This window comes from Myripristis murdjan, chromosome 1 (assembly GCF_902150065.1).
Source record: "Myripristis murdjan chromosome 1, fMyrMur1.1, whole genome shotgun sequence".
NCBI classification, from domain to species: domain Eukaryota; kingdom Metazoa; phylum Chordata; class Actinopteri; order Holocentriformes; family Holocentridae; genus Myripristis; species Myripristis murdjan.
In genome coordinates this window covers 5320240-5340524 of record NC_043980.1, presented here as the reverse complement: position 1 = coordinate 5340524, position 20285 = coordinate 5320240, and the positions used below count along the sequence as shown (strand labels likewise).

Sequence of the window (20285 nt, the reverse complement as noted above, 5' to 3'; positions counted from 1 at the left end):
CAGGTTGAATAGCTGGGACTCCCCACCAGTCTGTCAGACCCAAGGAAGTTTCTTGGATGAGGACTGAAACATCTTTGAGAATCTACAAACAAGTCCAGTTGACCTCAATAAAAAGTGGACATGTGGAAAAGAAGTGAACATGTGTTTCCAGATAGCGCTGAGGGAGTTTCACAGATGTACTGTAGATCTATCTGCTATAAATAATTTTAAAAAACAAACAAACAAACAATTAAATTAAATTAAATCAAATGTATTTTTTAGCTAGGTGCAGAAAAATCAAGGTTGAGACAAACCTGCGTCAAAATTACACACACACAAAATATATTCAGTTAGTATTTGGGTTAAGTTCTATCACAGTGTTGAAACAATAGTGATAACTGTAGTGCAGATGAAGGCACAAGAGCCAAAACAAGATCATGTCACAATGTCTGTGCATATTCTCATTTGTCCGGGTCATAGGCATCTCAAGGAAAGTGAATCAGATCAACTGGACTTAGTTATATGTCTAGAAGACATTTCGCCCCTTATCCTGATTCAATTTCCTTGAGATCATGTCACAATAAAAAAAAAAATGGCTCACAGCCACCATGACCTCTCAAATTACAAGGAAGCCGGTGGAGTATGTGGCTGCCTTTGAAAACGCAGCAGAGATTGTGCTGTACATTGATCAAAATGATTGACACAAAATGACTTGTACTAAGAGAATGTCATGGATGAGTCATTTTTGTCATAGATAATAACAGTGCTCTAAGTCACTCACATTTTCTTTTGCTAGTGTGAAGTTGTAAGAAACAGCCAGCAGCAGCCTTACCTGCAGCAGAGACAGACACACTGACCTCCAGTCTGCAGGTCTGGACTGCATTCAGAGAAGGTAAACTGATACTGGATCTGTGGCTGGCTGTCTTTTTTCTTTTTTTCTTTTCTTTTCTTTTCTTTTCTTTTCTTTTCTTTTCTGTTCTTTTCTTTTCTTTATTGGTCTTTTATTCTGGATTACCCTACACTACTTTCTCCACCACTGTACTTTGCTTTATTTTACACTACTATATTGTACTGTGTTACTTTCATCCTTTTTACTGTTTTATACATTCATCTTTTCTATTCTATTCTATTCTATTCTGTTCTGCTCTGTGCTATTCTAGTGATAAAAGCTCTGTAAGGGATCCAGGGCAGAGAAACCCAACACTGCTCTAGCAACCATGACAGCAGAGCAAACTGACACTGGTGATAATGGTCTCTCTCTCTCTCTCTCTCTCTCTCTCTCTCTCTCTCACACACACACACACACACACACACACACACACACACACACACACACACACACACACACCTACACCTACACCTACCAACCACAACAGCTTCACCTGACATAAATGAGCCAGGTCACGTTCTCTTTTCATTTCAAGAGCAAAGCAAAACAGCGTCATATGAAGTTGTTCAGCCACTGAATAAATCCTCTGTCCTGTACTTAGCAGAGTGGGAACCCTGGTGTCCTCCGCTGTCAAAAGACATGTATGGAGGATCAAGGCAGGGCTGGAGATCTGCAGTTGGTCCCTGGGCGCCACACAGTGGCAAACAAAGATATAGCAACCTGTTTGTCTGTGACATTTTATTATTTATTAATTTATTTATATAGTATATGGACCTACCATATATACCTGTTTGATATTATACTGTCCAGATTAGATTGTCCACCTGCACAGTCTAATGCAGTTCTGTGCAACTGCTCCGCCATAATTTCTATCTTTTAAGTCATGTAGCTTAAACTAACAGTTAGCTACAGGCTAGTAGGTGACAAGACTCAACAGCACAATGTATTGGCACAGGAATGTGAGCTATTCATGCTGTGGGCTCTGTTACTTTATACACATTCAATAAGCCAAAATGTTATATATTGTTCTTATGGTGTTCTGTTAAGTAAATCCATCCATATGTGACACTAGAGGACAGTTTGCAACAAAACGTTCAGTCTGGTTGCCTCAATAAATGTTGCCATTTTATGCTTCTGTAAATCAATGAATACACTGTGGTTTCAACGTTATGTTACTGTTAACACTTTAGCATGTACAGGCACTAGCTAACATTAGCTCGTTAGCTACTTCAGCCACTTTCATTTTCTACATTAGCTTCATAAGTCACCACCAAAACTACTTGGTTAAGGTTAGGAAAATGCCATGGTTAACTTTATGAAACAGCTAACATTCGCTGATATTAGCTAGATATATTAACTAATATTAAATTTTTAAAAACTAATGAAAATGAATGAACTAGAGTTTTCATGTTCATCATTCTTTAAAAAAAAAAAATACTTTTTTGTACTTTAAAAAAAATAAATTGAAACAGTATGATGTTTGTGATTAGCACCTTTTTGAGTGAAGTGGGGGTGCATTTTATTTAATTTGTACAGTTTATTTTATTTCTACACCAATTAAAACATTAAAACACAGTGTTAATTATGATGTGTGTGTGTGCTTATGTGCAGTCAAACACATAAGCTATTTAACAAACCAACAGTCCATTTCAATTTCACATTTTAATACTTCTGCTAAATAAATTCAAAATTTAAGTGACTATTTCTTAAAAGAATGGCTTTTCATTTTCTTAATTAAGGGTGAAAAGAAAACAATCTGACCAAATTTCGTCTTGTGCGATGATAAGTGGAAACTGAAAAGTCAGAGACATTTAAAATTTGCACAACATAGCATTGATGTGAAAATTTATAAGACAGATTTTCTACGCCTGTTAGAGGCCAGTGAAAGCAGCATTCATCTTGAATGGAAGTAAACAAGATAAGACGTAGCCTGTGGGCATTTCTGAGGCCACGCTTACCCCTGTTTTCCCGATGCTTGTATCGCCTTGTTGGAACTATTTTGTTTGCCGAAGAACGCCTGTTTATCACTACGCACCGCAGCTTCTTCCCATATCCTGCTGCCTTGTCGCGCTCGCGAGCGGCGGAGGATTGGCGGGCGTTTCGCTGGAGCTTCTTTCTGGAACATTCTCTGGAGGTAACGGAACATTTTAACTAACATTTTTTTCCCTCAAATTTTGTCGTTTAACAGCAAATATATGTCACCAATGTAGTGTTGGGATTGTCATTGAGTAGAAGGGATTTAGCCAACAGTTTATTCAGACCAGTTTTTTTGTTATGTCGAGCAAAAAGCCTTTGTCAGATAGTGTTAGCTAGCTGCAATTAATTCGATAGCTTAAAACAGACTTAAAATAAATATTATAGATAAATAAGGGATCTTTTGTTCCACCCTGATTCCTTTATTGGCTATATCATGCCGGACAGCCACAGTAAGATCAAGAGTCACCGAGAATTGCTTTAAAATATCTTACTTTTCGATGAAAATGCTCAAAGTTCGGACGTTTGTCCGCATTAGAACGGTAAGTCAGTCGGGACGGTCTCTTCTGCTCCGGTCGGTGTGTGTGTGTGTGTGTGTGTGTGTGTGTGTGTGTGTGTGTGTGTGTGTGTGTGTGTGTGTGCGCGCGTGCGCCATTTTTATGCGGCCCGCCACTGTCATACAATAAAAATATTATTCTATCTAATTATTGACTTTCAGTCTGTGGACAATTCATTTCTATCTTTAACCACAAGAGGGCGATAATGCATTGGCTATTGCGCTAGTGTCATGAACCTGTTGATCTACTGATCTGAAGTGGGTACATAGCTGATATACAAGCCCACACCGGTCACGGTAGTGTCGGGAAGCGGGAGGTGGTGTGTAGCCTGACACCCGACACACCGCTTCCCACAACGCCTCCCTCCCGACACACCGCCTGTGGGCTTGTACATCAGCTATGTTCGCCGTGCGTTGCGTATCTGTCATACGACAAAGTATAACCAGGGCTTTAGTGTTTGATGTTACAGTGCGATGAAAGGAGGACTATCATGGCCAATTCCAAACCGAACAGGAAGATAGAAGTATCACATCACTGTTCACATTTTGTGAAGGAAGCCTGTTTATTTTATGATGTTCCAAGGGAGTATGATACGGCCTAATTCCAGTATTACGGGGCTTTCACATAGTCTAAGTGAAGTCATGTAATTTTTCCTTTAGGTTTCTCACCCGGTATCGAACCCTGGGAGGAGAGCTTTTGTTTAGAGGAAAATTAAGCAAAATATAGAGTAGACTTCTGATCCACCATTTCACTGAACTACATAAATCACCAGTCAGCTAAATTCAGCAGATGGATAGCCTAGTCTAGAAAATTATAAATGAGATTGAATTATACTCATTATGGCATTTGCAAGGTCAGCTATGTTCCTTCCCTGTGGTTGGAACAGCTGCTGTTGCCATGAGAAATGCCTGACGTTTACAAACAAAGGTAACCAGTTAACAGGAAAACCAGTTGATCTGTAACAGCAGTCAGCACCATCCTCTGAGTATGCCTGACTGAGGTGAGGGGAGTGGTAATCTTGGCTGCCATTAGTGTTTTATTGTGTGGGGATAAATAGGATACAAATCAGTACTGACACTCATGGTCAAAATTGAGATGTGACTATTTTCAGACTTTTTTGTTGTGACAAAGAATATAATTTTAATCTTGCTCCACTGTTATCGCCAATCATTCCATACCTCTGACCTTGAGTAGATATCAGATGCAGACCACTGACTAATAAGTTTGAGAAGCCCTGGTCTAGGCTAATGTTAGGTAACTGTTTGCAGGTTGGCACAAACGTGTGCTCTTCTTCATCTCATCCCCTCTCCTGTCAACGCAGATCACCAGTTTCAGTCAATGCAGGCAAGCACCATGGAGAAAGACGGCTGAGAGAAAGGTAATCAAGTGTTAAATAAAATCAGAATGAGTATTGCTATAATATCACTTTTTGTTTGATGACAGTACTTGCATAACAGGGAAACAGACTCTAACTATTTGCAGTTTGAAGAATTACCTCTTTGCCCTACCAAGTCTAGCTCTTCTTTGCCTCAAGTCTTCTGTTGCTTTTGTTTGAATAATGTTAATCAAAACAGGTAATATAAATCAATAAATACCAGCTTTTTTTTTTTTTTTTTTTTTTAACTTGGTCCAGAAATTGTGCATTTTACTAGGAAATGACAGTCAAAACTATTGAGTATTGAGTAAAGTATTAAGACAAAGTATTAATTTTTTTCCCTTTCCATTTTAGATTATTAAGTATTTTATCAAGCATAATAATAAATTTAGTCATCAGGAGTTAAGCAAGGAGGATAAAATATTCGAGAGGGAGACAGCATAAAATGGCAGGTCTTCCATTATAATCATGTTTGTTGCCAAGTAAGTTTTGACAGTACAAGGAATTTGCCTTGGTATGGAGGTGCATACAATAAGCATGGAGAAAAAAATAGGAAAGTAAGTAAAATACACAATAAGTACTCCAAATTGAAAAGTCAAGAAACATAAATGTAACATTTACAATACATAATGTGAAAAAATATTTTTTAAAAATCTCAGCAATGTATCTGTTTCTAAAGTGAAATGGATAAGTTGTACAGTTTGGGCAGGAATGTGCAAAAATTAGACGAAAATGGTCTTGGCTAGGCTTTGCTGACAGATTCTCAGGAGCGCATGCCCCTGTCCTCCCCTCTCCTCAGATTGCTGTTCTCAGTCAATCAGGCAAGCACAGTGGAAAAACAAAAGTGTGTGTGTCTGTGTGTCTGTACTGACAGGGCAGACAGGCTCTCCATTCAGCTCAGCTGACCTGCGGAGCAGCACCATCCTCGGTCACATCTCTGATCACCTCCTCAACAAGGAGAAGAGCAAGATTAAACTGAAGGTACCACCAGGCTCTAGAACCCGCGAGAGAGAAAGACCTGCTGTTGTCAACACTTAACCTTACTGATTCTTTAATTCTTTAACATGTCAAGCACATATTTTTTACTCTCTCAGGTGTTGTACAGTGTGTGTTTATTCTCCTTGAGAAATTGGATAACTGCCTCACAAGGACAAATAACCTGATTATTGAGGTGCATGTAAACGCAGTAATTCTAATACAGTTTAACCCACGCTTAGCATGACCTATTCCACACTTTGGAATTGCTAAAAAAATCCAAACAGCAGAAACACAGCCTCAGCCCAGCTAACATGTTAGGACAAACCTGAGGCATTAGCGACACACACATTGTTGTTGCATGTACATCTAGAGAACCTGGCTCTGATGCTGTGAGTGGAAGACTGCGGTCAGTTTGTTAGATTATCCAGTCTCTGGCTCTTCCAGGAGGCTCAACAGGGAATTCAGACGGCCCAAAGGGAATGGATGGTGATACGGGTCAACTCCCTCACAACTAAGTGGAACTGCAGTGCCCTATACGGACAGTGGGCTTTAGATTTCAGAGTTCTCATCAGGCTACAGGAAGTCGCTGTGGTTAATGCTCACAGCTTCTCATCAGCACTTCCTGGTAGTGAGGTGGGACTTTTATTAGAAACCACAGGCACCTGATGAGGAGATAACCAAAGGACAGGAAACAGCACATATTACTAAAACAGAGCTGGATGTCAAATATAAAGACATAGAAGACAAAGAGACACGACACATTAAGACAAGCTGACCAGCCATGTATCACATACTGATCCTGTTCATGCTGCTCTTCAGCTCAGGTAGGACTCTGATCCAAAGCATGATGATGATGATGATGATAACAATGAAAATGGTAACAATGGAACTTGATGTATATCCCAGTTAACCAAAACAGTGTTACAAAGTGTTTTATAGAAGAGCCTGCATTTGTACAGACAAGAGACAAGGGAAAACACAGCATAGACATGAGGAACTGGAATACTAACACAGTGTTGTAGAAAGGCCGTGTGACTCACATGGTGGAGGGGCCTTTATAAGTGAAAAACGCCAATATGACTTAGCCGTGATTCTGTGATCATTAAAATATCTAAATTATTTGATATGGCAGTACTCTGGTGTTTAAAAGATCTGTTATCAAGAAATCTGATACTTAGCAGTATAATCTTAATGCCCACAAACAGAAGGAACATTGTATTGGTAGGTACAGGCTAGATGGAGACTATAAAACTAAACTCATAAATAAAATGAAAATGTCATGATCCCACAATCTACCCTTTATGTACTGTTGTTGAATTTTTCTGGGTAATTACACACACACACACACACACCGACAGACACACATTTTTTATTCCTGTCTTTTTTGGGTGAATACGTTGGTATGATGTTTTGTGGAGATTTATTACACAGTAATTTTTCTGACCTTTTTTAGTCTTGCCTCTGACAAATAGCCCATATTACAAAAAAGACTAAAATAAATCAGACACTAAAAACTATGCATTATTCGGGCTGTAGTGATACACTAATCTCACGATACAATATGATATTCAGCTCACGATACGATATATATCATGATATTCGGCCAACGATACGATTCGATATGATTTGATACAATTCGATACACTTACATCATTTTCTGAAAGATTTTAAAGGGACAGAGTGATTTTGGTGACATCTTGTGAGTGTTCCATTGACTTTAATTGAATTAATTGAACTGAAAACTGAAAGGATCAATCAATTAAACAATATATGGCTCTGACTGGACAGAGAGTCTACAGTTTGCAAATGCTGGACAAAATGAATCAAAGATGTGATGAGAAAATTAGTTTGGCTTGACTTCAATAATTTAACAATATGTTAAATTATTATTATTATCATTATTATTATTATTATTATTTTAAAAATGTAAATTACTTATCAAAAAGGCCTAACAATTCAGCTACCAATGAATGAGCAGTGGTATGCATGTGATAACATAGATAAAATGAGATAAAAATAAGCCGAAGTGATACCTCTTCTCTGAATAGACAAGCTAAGCCAGTGTGCTGTTGTTAGCCAGGGAAAATAGAGCAGAGTGGCAACTCTTCGCTTTGTTACACAATCCATGTCAGTGGATTGTGCGCACTGCCATGTCAGTGTCAGTGCGCTGCTGTAGCGCACTGCCACTGACATGGATTGAAGGTGCTGGATTTGTATTTGCCGCCTCTCTCCTGAATCTCTTAGCTCTGACTGCGTAAACAAGAAGAGAAAGACGTCGGCGTTTGTGTAAAGAGAGTATCTAGACGGGTAACTTGCTAGAAATGCTCTACATCTACACTAGCGGCTGGCTGACCTAATCGCTCTCCTGCAATGGGCGGCAAGCAGAGTGCCAGACAGAACACGGGGGATTTGAATGGGGCTTAATGTATCGATACTCACGGCTGAAAAATCGATACTTTCTGGGGAAACAAAATATCAATAGATATCGCAGAATCGATAAAATTGCTCAGGCTTATGCATTGTCAAAAATTTGTCTTTCCATATAAAAACAACCAACTGATAAAAAAAATTATCACCTGACCCTCTCAGAATCAGCATCATCAACAACAGCAATCATTTTCTTTTGATACATCGTCTTCGTTTTCCTCTTCCTCTTCATCCACAGACTCAGTGTCATCAGACAGGCCATCTGTTTTCAAAGGAAACTAGGAAGCACAAAATCAGAATAGGGCTGTGTTCCAAATTGCATACTTCTACTTTTTACTTTTAGTATGTACTGCAGCTGCCCTTACAAAGTATGTAGTGTAGTATGCAGTATGCATGCGTATGCATACTTTTGGGACACATTACATACATCATCCCTAAACTCCAACCCTCTTGCTCACTTACGTTGCCACCCAAAGCGCCACATTTACACTTGAATGTGCTGTCGTCTGTCATATTTCTTATCTTCTGTCTTCCTGTCGCTTCTGCTGTCACTGAGCCAGGTGAGTGTGATGTGTGTGTCTTGTTGTCTTCCAGATGTGGGCGTGGCTTGTACACGCAGTTCAGTCAGTGCCACGTAACTTCTGCTGCGCAAAGGATTGTGGGTCAGAATGGCCAGAGGAGCATGCTGACATGCATACTGTGAAATCTGACCGGATGTAGTAGAACATCCTGGTACTCTTGGCATACTGCATCTGACATACTATGTATTGGGACATACTAATTTTTTTTCTTGCATACTGAATAGTACGGTAGTATAGGTATTGGAACTCAGGGCTGGTCTCTGTGTAGATTCTCAGTCATCTAGCCATGAAGACGCCGAAGATGTTTCACCTATAATCCAAGAAGCTTCCTCTGTGGAGTCATTAACAGGGTCGTTGATACCACTTGGTTAGTCAATACTCCTGGCTGTTGCGACGACCGTCGTTAGAGTCATTAGACCCCCCCACCCCCCTAAACTGTTTGTGCATCCATTTCCTGTGATTAATAGTACATAGTACAGCAAAAAAAAATGATTATGGTGATAACTATGCATCCCTGTACATCTCCATCCATAAGCATGTTATTGTTCAAACACAAGTGGTCTAACTGCACACTGTTGTCCTGAGGCAACGAATGAAAAACTACCATTTTAGTATATAAATGAAGACAAAAAGTGTCTTTATTATTATAGCTCCTCAGGTACATATGGGTAGGTCAAAATTCCATGCTTTTATGTTTAGGTCATTTTTTCATATTTACAGCATGCGCTAAAAGATGCCGGAAAACCTGCTCAATGGTCAGGGTCAGACAGATCGCTATAGACTGACAGGCAGAGAAAGGAAAGGCTTTCTTCAGGGATCTTATTTTCCCCTCTCCCTTGATTGTACAAACACATTTGGCCAATCCAATCTCCATCAGCAGCTTTGGCATTTCTTGATTACTGCAGAGCTCGTTTGCACTAAATGCCAAAAAGGCAGTGTGTTTCCTTGTGTCAACTCTCCATTCATTTTATATCCTGTGTTGCTAACTGCAAGCTCCTTCAAGCCAAAATGTACAGTGCTTCATGTAAGACCACCTGCCCAACAGGATCTCAGTCAAGTTGTTTTGGTCCACACTCGAGTGTGTTTGCTGGTTTCACACCTCCCCATTTTAAAAAAGAAAAAAAGTGGAAAAACACCATAGTTCAGTTCAGTCAGAATAAACAGCTCAACAAGTACATCCTGTTTGCTCGGTTTTATCAAGAAAATGTTCTCAGAATTCTGAGATAATTATCATGCTGATTCAGATAAAGTGGGCTGATGGGTTTTTTTGTTTGTTTCCTCAGAAAAACTATTTTCAGAAAGCTGAAATAGTTATCTTGTTACATCAAAAAAGGGGCTGATTTTGTGATGTGTTAATATAAACTGGGGGAGCTTAAACAACTTAACATGAAACAATTTTAAAGAGGCAGTATAGAATGTGCAGTGACATGGGAGCTCTTAGCATTTCATTAAAGCAGCGTCCCAAACCCAGACCTCAAAGACCACCTGTTCTGCAAATGATTGTTTCATATCTACTCCTGCACACCTGATCCAATTCAGGACTGCTTTTTGTTTGCAGGACTCCATGCTGGAGGAGAAAACAATAAAACAGGTAAACACAGAAAAGAAATTTTCATGGAGACCTATAAAAAGAATCAGAATTGATTTGGTTTGATCTTTTCCACGTAACAATGACAAATCTTATTTTACTTCATTATCACTGTCTTGTGTCTGTTCAGAGCCTGATAATGTCAGGTTGGTGGGAGGAGCCAACAACTGTACTGGTAAACTGGAGGTGAAACAACATGGAGACTGGACACCAGTTGGTGTGGGGGGCCCTGACTGGAACCTGAGGTTTGCAGATATAGTGTGTAGACAGCTGGACTGTGGCTCTGCTGTTTCTGTAGGAAGGAGAGATCCTATCAAGTCACTGCTTTTCTGGGTGATCAGTCCCTCCTGTCTTCAGTCTGGATCTACATTGTTGGAGTGTGTACACATAAGGTCCTTATCAACTGTTGAATCTTACCACGTGGAGATCACTTGCTCAGGTAACCACATCAATGATATTGACTTTGATGGCATACTCCCCACCCCTCACCCACCCACCCAACCTATTTGTGGTAAAATAATGAGGCTGATTCTGCAGAGTTTCACTGAATCTGTTTTAGCATTTTCTATTGAATTCTGCAGTGACAGAATAAAATCAGACTGGGCAGTCTGGTGAAACACCAGTAACGTGACTAACTGCAGGCATGAGGAAGACCAATGCTGTTTTGTCCTATTTAAACCCTTAGAGAGCAGGTTGAGCTTCAGGCAGCTGAAATGGATAAAAACATTTATTCTGACTGCCTGTAACCCTAATATATCATGTGGATCCCCCTCATTACATGCCTTACTCTGCTCCAAGCTCCCATTGCCTTAACCTATACCCAGATACTCTATGAATCCAGTGGTTAAGCACTTCTTGAAGGTTTCGGCACAGTTCAGATGAGCCTTTTCACTTAATAATTTATAAATTAACACCCCTATCGCTAGAGATATTATGTTAATACCCTCAATTATAGATGGATCCGTCAGTGTCTTGACCATGAATGGATTAGTCACATTAAAAGATTTATATGTCAGTGATAATTTAACTTCATTTAAGCAGCCGAGACTCAAATTTAAAACCCCAAACTCTCACTTCTTCAGATACTTGAAACTTTGCAGCTTTATATCCTCACGTTACCACCCAGTTCTCTCTTTGAATCTGTTCTGGAGCTCAGTTCATACCCTAAAGGAAGTATTGGCAAAATCTACACTCTACTTAATTTGTACAATTTAGAATGTTTAAAAAGCCAGTGGGAAAAATAATTAAATAAAGCACTTTTTGAGGACCCATGGCAATCTGTGTTAGGTAAGATACACTCGTGTTCTTCTGTGAATGGGTTTTCAGAATTGTGATTCTGAAGTATAAGTTTATTATAGTGTATCTCTCTCTGTCCTTTTCTCTCTCTCTCTCTCTCTCTCTCTCTCTCTCTCTCTCTCTCTCTCCCTCTCTCTCTCCAGAGTCTGTGAGGCTGGTGAATGGGAATAGTCTGTGCTCAGGCAGAGTGGAGGTGAAGTCTAACCAGTCGTGGTCCTCAGTGTGTGAAGAGGACTTTGACCATCAGGATGCACAGGTGGTTTGTCGGGAGCTTGGTTGTGGGGCTCCCTCAGTCCTCCAGGGGGCGCTCTATGGAGAAGGGGAGGCCCCAGTGTGGAGCAAAGAGTTCCAGTGTGAAGGAACTGAGTCTGCTCTCTTGGACTGTAGAAGCTCGGGCTCAGCTAGAAACAGCTGCTCACCTGGCAAAGCTGTTGGACTCACCTGTTCAGGTAGAAGAGGAGCTGCAGCTTGGATATGGCTTCATTTCTGTTCTGACCAAAGTAACTTTAACATTGTTAGTAATTACTGCCTTGTCTCTGTCCAGAGTCGGTTGAGGCCAGATTGGTGGGAGGAGCCAGTCGCTGTGCTGGTAGCCTACAGATGAAACAACATGAAGGCTGGAAACCAGTGGCGATTGGGAAGGTTGACTGGACCCTGAAGGCAGCAGCTGTAGTGTGTGGACTGCTGGAATGTGGCTCTGCTCTTTCAGTAGAAATGAACAATTTTTTACAAAAAAGACCTGCATGGTTGATCAGTCCTTCCTGTCTGCAGTCTGGGTATGCACTCAGAGAGTGTTTTGTAACAGAGCACATACTTAACAGACCAGGGAGCCTGATGATCATCTGTTCAGGTAACGGCATCAATGACATCAACTACGACCATAATTTCATGTTAAATGTGTTAGAATGGTAAAACTGCGCTGCAGAAAATTAGGCATCATGATTTAAAAAACGAGACATGGCAAAACTGGTGATCTGATAAAAGTGTTTCTCTCTCTCTCTCTCTCTCTCTCTCTCTCTCTCTCTCCAGAGTCTGTGAGGCTCATGAATGGGAATAGCCTGTGCTCAGGCAGAGTGGAGGTAAAGTCTAACCAGTCGTGGTCCTCAGTGTGTGAAGATGACTTTGACCATCAGGATGCACAGGTGGTCTGTCGGGAGCTTGGCTGTGGGGCTCCCTCAGTCCTCCAGGGGGCGCTCTATGGAGAAGGGGAGGCCCCAGTGTGGAGCAAAGAGTTCCAGTGTGAAGGCACTGAGTCTGCTCTCCTGCACTGTAGAAGCTCGGGCTCAGCTAGAAACAGCTGCTCACCTGGCAAAGCTGTTGGACTCACCTGCTCAGGTAGAGGAGGAGCTGCAGCTTGGACATGGCTTCATTTCTGTTCTGACCAATGTAACATTAACACCTTTAGTAATTTTTGTCCTGTCTCTGTCCAGAGCCTGATAATCAGATTATCAGATTGGTGGGTGGAGCCAACCACTGCGCTGGTAGGCTGCAGATGAAACAGCATGACGACTGGAGACACGTGGTTATCTGGAGAGCTGACTGGACCCTGAAAACAGCAACTGTGGTGTGTGGACTGCTGGACTGTGGCTCTGCTGTTTCAGTTGCACTGAGAGGGCACTCTGCAATAGAATCTTCATGGGCAATCAGTCTTTCTTGTCTTCAGTCTGGATCTACACTGAGGGAGTGTTCAATGAAGTCTATGTTTCTCCAGTCTGAATTGAAGATCACGTGCTCAGGTAATATCACGTGATGGAAATCCCCTCTCCACACACATTGCTGTAGTTTAGCTCTTTGGTGGCCACTACAAGAAGACTGGGTGTTTTCACACCTACATTATTATTTTCGATTGAATTAAACTCTGGTGTGTTTACCCCTCTGGTGAACTGGTAGCTCAGATGCCTATTATGGACTCCCAATTAATACCAGAACTGTTTTGAATTATGAAACCAAAGCAAATGCACAGTGCAACAAAGTATGAGTTATGATTGGAGAGGAAGGTTACACTTAAACAAAATATTTCTCAGTGGAGTGCTAATCCTAAATTCCAATATTCAAAAAAGTGTGAAAGGGTAGCACTTCCCAAATTGTCAAGTGAAGTTTATTAGCTCACATCACATTAGAAATCACTTTGGTGTTTTGACAAAGAGCCGCTCAGATGAAGGCTCCCCTAGATGAAACCTGGCATGCAATTCTTGAACCAGCACAGACTTTACGTCTTTGTGGTAGACATGGGCTAATACAATTCAAGAGTGTCCATCGTATTCAGCTAACTAAAGCTCCATCAACCAAAGTGTATCCTCATGTATCCTAATTTGGACACCAAATCCATGCAGAACTACTCTAACCACATTATTCCACATGCTGTGATCTTGTCTTTTCTCTCTCTCTCCCTCTCTCTCTCTCTCTCCCTACCTCTCTCCAGAGTCTGTGAGGCTGGTGAATGGGAATAGCCTGTGCTCAGGCAGAGTGGAGGTGAAGTCTAACCAGTTGTGGTCCTCAGTGTGTGAAGATGACTTTGACCATCAGGATGCACAGGTGGTCTGTCGGGAGCTTGGCTGTGGGGCTCCCTCAGTCCTCCAGGGGGCGCTCTATGGAGAAGGGGAGGCACTGGTGTGGAGCAAGGAGTTCCAGTGTGAAGGAACTGAGTCTGTTCTCACAGACTGTGGAAGTTCGGGCTCAGCTAGAAAAAGCTGCTTACCTGTTGAAATCACCTGCTCAGGTGGACATTTTGGCTTCATTTCTGTTCTTAACAACTGGGAAACAAACTTCTGTTTAAATCAGCCACTGTGTCTGATAGATAAAAAAAAAATTGACCAGACACCTAGAAGGCATTTTTTCCAGACACTTTTTCCATCTTTGTTTTAAAGCAAAATACATTTCACATGCAGTTAAATTAACAATAATTATACAGTGATTGCTAAAATTAGCAACAGTTGGCAGTCAGTTGACATCAAGACCATTTGGTGGGTGGGTGGGTGCTAGTTTCAGATGCTGAATCAAAGTAACTTTAATGCTTTCATAATTGTGTCTCTGTCCAGAGCCTGATAATGCCAGGTTGGTGGGGGGAGCCAACCGCTGTGCTGGTAGACCAGAGATGAAAAAGCATGAAGTCTGGAGACCAGTGCATGTCTGGAGTGAATCAGATGATTGGGACCTGAAGTCAGCAGCTGTAATATGTAGACAGCTGGACTGTGGCCCTGCTGTTTCAGTACAACTGACACTGGAGATTTCATCAGCTCCTTTATGGGTGCTCAGTCTTTCCTGTCTTCGTTCTGGACCTACACTGAGGGAGTGTTTAGAAACAGGCGGTGTGACCTCGCTGATGAAATTGGAGATCACCTGCTCAGGTAGCAGCTTTATTGACATCAGCCAACAGTAATCTAAAAAGATCAGTTCTCTTTTGAGCCATTTCACATTTGAATAATTTACTCTCTCTTAATATGCCAGTCCAATAGTAAATCATCACTTTAACAAAAAACCCAAAATGTATGTATTATGTGCTCATGAGAGACTCCAGCCACCACTTGACATGATCTTTTCCACGGTGAATAGAGATTAAATAATGATAATTATCAATGTCATTTTTTGGAGTGAAATATATTGTCATGTAACAGTTTTGTATGTATTATGTGAGATTTAATGTAATAGCCCATTTTGTAGGTAGATAATGAAGATACGGACCCCAGGAAGACATTCTGCTAATACTGCGCACCCGCTAATACTTGGTATTTGCTTTAGGTGTTAGAAGTCAGTATAGTGCAGGAAAGCCTGTTGCGCTTTGCTGCTCATTGAAAGTGGCCTATGTGCCAGTGGGTGGGGTAGTCAGAGGCTGGGGGACTTAAATCGAGGAGGGGTGCAGGCAGTAAAGGCACCTCACCTGATTTTTGCCTGGACATGAAATGAAAATTATTCCCTGTCCCTCATGCATTTTAGAGTGTGCTGGTTCACCACCACCACCACCACCACCACACACACACACACACACACCTCTCTCTCTCTCTTTCTCTCTCTCTCTCTCTCTCTCCCTCTCTCTCTCTCTCTCTCTCCCTACCTCTCTCCAGAGTCTGTGAGGCTGGTGAATGGGAATAGCCTGTGCTCAGGCAGAATGGAGGTGAAGTCTAACCAGTCGTGGTCCTCAGTGTGTAAAGATGATTTCGACCGTCAGGATGCACAGGTGGTCTGTAGGGAGCTTGGTTGTGGGGCTCCCTCAGTCCTCCAGGGGGCGTTCTATGGAGAAATGGAGGCTCCGATGTGGAGCAAAGAGTTCCAGTGTGAAGGGAGTGAGTCTGTTCTCACAGACTGTGGAAGCTCGGGCTCAGCTAGAAACAGCTGCTCACCTGGCAAAGCTGTTGGACTCACCTGCTCAGGTAGAAGATTTGGCTTCATTTCTGTTCTAATCAACCAGTCACTGTGTCTGATAGATGAAAAAATTGACCAGACACTTAGAAGGTATTTTACTAGACACCTTTTTCCATCTTATTTAAGGCAAAATACGTTTCACCTGAAATTATCTGAAAAATGATTGTACAATGATCGCTAAAATTAGGAAGCTGTAGGCAGTCAGTTGACATCAGCATAATCTACCTGCATTTGGTGGGTGGTTGGGTGCTAGTTGTTATTGTGAAAGCCCTGGTTCAGCCAGAAACAGCTGCTGACCTGGCAAAGCTGCTGCACTCACTCGCTCAGGTAGAAGAGCTCTAGTCAAAGTAACTTTAAAAGAACACATCTTTTAAATTTGTTATCAATCTTTGCTGCCAGGACTCAGAATGCATCCGAATTGCAGCTTCTGATTGGAATTTTCCAGGCCACCTTAAAAGTGGTGTGATTCGTGTAGATGGCAATGTTGAGTCATTTTCAAGCTAACTCATGAACTGAAAACTGTAACAAATTGGGGAGATGAAATGAAAATAAATCATAAAATTAAATGGTCTTTTATTGACTTACAAACCTGGATTTAAATTTTTTTTTTCTAATTGCCCTTATGCCTATTTCTGGCTACTTGCTGTGGTCCTACCTGCTCAGTATTTAAACATCTCAACAAACCAATACTTGGACTTCATAGCCAGGGTAAATCACAGGGGCTGGGGGGCTGCTGTAACGTGTGTATTTGTGGTGTTTATCCTTCCTTATCCACTCTCTCTCCTTGCACATGCACACGACTAAAAGGCTGTTCAGAAATTGGTGTAAGGGTTTTTTATCCATCCATCCATTTTCAGCCGCTTATCCCTAACCGGGTTGCGGTGGCAGCAGGCTGAGGAAGTCCACCCAAATGGTCTTTTCCCTGGCCACATCCACCAGCTCCTCCTGGGGGATCCCAAGGCGTTCCCAGGCCCCCATTGTGTCCTGGGTCTGCCCCAGGGCATCTTCCCAGGTGGATGAGCTCAGAACACCTCCACCAGGAGGCGGCCAGGAGGCATCCTGACTTGGTGCCCAAACCACCTCACCTGGCCTCTTTCAGTGTGGAGAAGCAGCGGCTTTACTCTGAGCTCCTCACCCTATGTGGCAGAGTAATTGAGTTTCTCCAGGAGAAATCTAGCTGCCATATGCTGATTTCTCTTAGTCCCTTAACTCAACTATGAAACCGGCTTTCTAGTTTAGATGACATTTGAGAAATCAGAACTGCTCATGCAAGGCAAGTAAGCCAATTACTAAAGTGCATGTAAAGACAGTGAGTGTCTTTGTTACCGTCTTGTCTGTCTCCAGAGCCTGAAGATGTCAGATTGGCAGGAGAACCCAGCCGCTGTGCTGGTAGACTGGAGATGGAACAACATGGAGACTGGCAACCAGTGATAGACTTTTACTCTCCTTGGAACCTAAAGGCAGCTGCTGTCGTGTGTGGCCAGCTGGGCTGTGGCTCTGCTGTCTCTACAGAAATCAGAGAGGCTCCTACAGATCACTCGGCAAGGAGAATCATACCTCGCTGTTATGGCTCTGAGTCTGCACTGAGGGAGTGCATGTTAAAGATGGACTCAGCCTCTACCTCTTACATATTGGAGGTGATTTGCTCAGGTAACACTGACATCACATCTGCATCTACTCGTGTGTCCACTAGTCTACGAAGTCTTCGTCATCTCCCTCTCTGTTTACAGATCTTCTAGTTAAGCCAATCATCTCCCTGTCTCCTTCCATGGACGGGGTCTATGAGGACCAGCAGCTGGAGCGTCAGGTGTTCATCGGCTCCGCCTTCACCATCAGCTGCTCCGTCCAGCCACAGTACCCCGGAGGCTCCTTCCACATCCTGCTCGCCTCCTCCAACATGAAACTCAGACAAACCAAGCCAGCTGTCAATCACTCTGCCCACTTCCTGTTTACTGCTGCAGACCAAGAGCACCAGGGGAACTACACCTGCGTTTATCACATCGATGTTTATTCTCATCACTTCTCCTCTGAGAGCCGGCCCCTCTCTCTCACCGTCTTAGGTAACCAGAATCCAATATGTGACAACAATCTGTTTTATTATTTCAGCAAGACAAGCAGGCTTTCTCCCACTCCTGAAAACAACTTTGTCCATCAACTATATATTATATATGTCTTAGAGTGCAGTTTACCACATTCATGGTCTGAAAGTAGCACCTGACCACCTGCCAGATGCAGATAGGGCGAGTTTACCAGACACACTGTCCTGCAGAAATCAAGCGGCCACAAAATCCCCAAAATATACATGTAACATATAAAATACACCAGGCACAGACGTGGCCTGTCACGTTGGCCACATCCGTTATTTTTTACCTGCTACCTGTGATGTGTACTGACTGCATGCCAGCCATGTTCTCCCCTGTTGGAGAGCCACGTAGCTGCACACAGAGTGAAAGCAGAGATCTGCAGCGTTAGGCCCACATGAGTGGGTGCAGTATCTGTGGTCAGTGTAGCAGCTCAGTTGATTATAATGGACACGTTCTGCTGCGGCACCCGCTGGCAGCACTGGGGGACAGGATGAAGAACAACGAGCTCTTGGCCTGTTTTCTGTTGGACAGGTAGGTGCTGGTGGGCCAAATTTTTCCCTAGGACAGTGATGGCATTCATTCCATCACGATCCTAGGAAACAAAAACTTGCTGCCAGAGGTTAGCTTAGCCAGGGAGGATGGGCTGACTTTGAGTGTTACGTTTCAATACAACTGTTCTGCCATAAGGTTTCCTTTTCTGCTGCCCATAACGCCCACTGAGGTCGGATTCGAACCCTTGTCGCTGCAATTGGGACTGAGCCCTGGTACTTGGTACGAGCTCCTAGCCGGTGAGCCACCGGAGCGCCCCAGAAACATGATTTTGTTGTCCAAAGCTGGATTATTATAAAAACATTTCCCAGGATCCCAAGATTCTCCACTGTGCCGGTGGCCAGAAAGGTGTGTATTTGGGTAGCGAGCTCTGTAGCTGCACGCATGCAGCATAGTTTAAAAATAAAAATAATGAAAATGCATATGAACATGGGAACAAAGAATGTTCATGCCATCCATGGTCTTGTTGAGACAGCCAGAGCTGAAAAAGCCAGAGTGGCTGTCTCAGCAAGAAGTTAGTTTCAGACCCCTGCACATTCTCTGAAAACTGAAGTTGACAGGAGGGTTAAAATGACTTAAACAGTGATTTTGAGGGGTGTAACATGATCTTAAGTGATGATTCTTTTTCAGTCAGTCCAACAGATTTCCTCATCAGACTGCTTGTCCTGCTGCTGGCTATGACATTGCTGATCACTGCCCTCCGTTTCTATTCCACGGTACAGTACACATTCTCTCTCAATAGGAGACTGGATTAAACCAAGTAGTTGGACTGTGGTTAGACTAACTGAGAAATGGGTACTGCCATGTCTCTCCAGGCCACCAGGGGGCAGCAGCCAGGCGCAGTGGAGAACATTGAGCTGGATTACTATAATGTTGGTGGCGCCAAGGCTGAAGGTGAGCCGGGTGACACGGCAGCAGCTCTGGGAACAGCGTAGGATTTCCAAGGAAGTCATCTCACATCCAGATGGATCGCTCAACACACAGCCCTCCATGACCTCAGTTGAGGATTTTACAGTTACACAGTTATTTTTTTGTTTTTTCACATTGTTATTGAGTTGTTTTTTGTTTTTTTTTTTGCCTTTACTCAGTAGTTGACAGTGGAGATAGCCAGGAAAAGGTGATGATGTGACAAAAGTCCAGGACTCAGTTACCAACAATGCTTAGAAATATGTGCATCAACTGTGCATAGAGAAGAGCAGTTTGTTGACTTTTTTTTTTTTTTTTTTTTTTTTTTTTTAACATTTCTGCTTTGGATAGTTACAGTACAGAGAGGGACAGGAAAGACAAAAAGCCAAGGGATGACATGCAATACAGGGCGTGAACTTGAGTCAGTGGGTCAGCACTTGTATCTCCAAATCTACTGGGTGGATCACCTTGAACTTTGGTTACAACATTTATTTTACCTACAGGGTAAAACCTGTCAATTTTGGCGACACGATGACCTTCCCTCTTGCGCCACCAGCAGGCCCAGTGGGGTATCTGTGTTTGAAGTAATGAAGTTGTTTTCTGTTTAAAAGAAATTTAAAAAAAAACACCTATTTGTGCACATTGCTTGTAAAGAGCTAATCATAGATAATAGACTATAGCCTAATTAAATGTTAACATTTAAATGGAAAGGTTTGAAAACTGGAAATAGGTTATATGCTGTT

General features: G+C 42.2%; 1 protein-coding gene across 1 annotated transcript; it reads left to right on the top strand.

Moving 5' to 3' along the window:
• Positions 1-9493: 9493 nt before the first annotated feature.
• Positions 9494-19571, top strand: LOC115357853 (scavenger receptor cysteine-rich type 1 protein M130-like). Its single transcript, XM_030049605.1, has 12 exons — positions 9494-9521; positions 11788-12093; positions 12189-12494; positions 12674-12979; positions 13075-13380; positions 14067-14363; positions 14683-14991; positions 15706-16011; positions 17348-17653; positions 17734-18063; positions 19267-19352; positions 19452-19571. Exons 1-12 carry the CDS (start codon positions 9494-9496, stop codon positions 19569-19571), a joined length of 3006 nt encoding a protein of 1001 aa, XP_029905465.1.
• Positions 19572-20285: the final 714 nt, after the last annotated feature.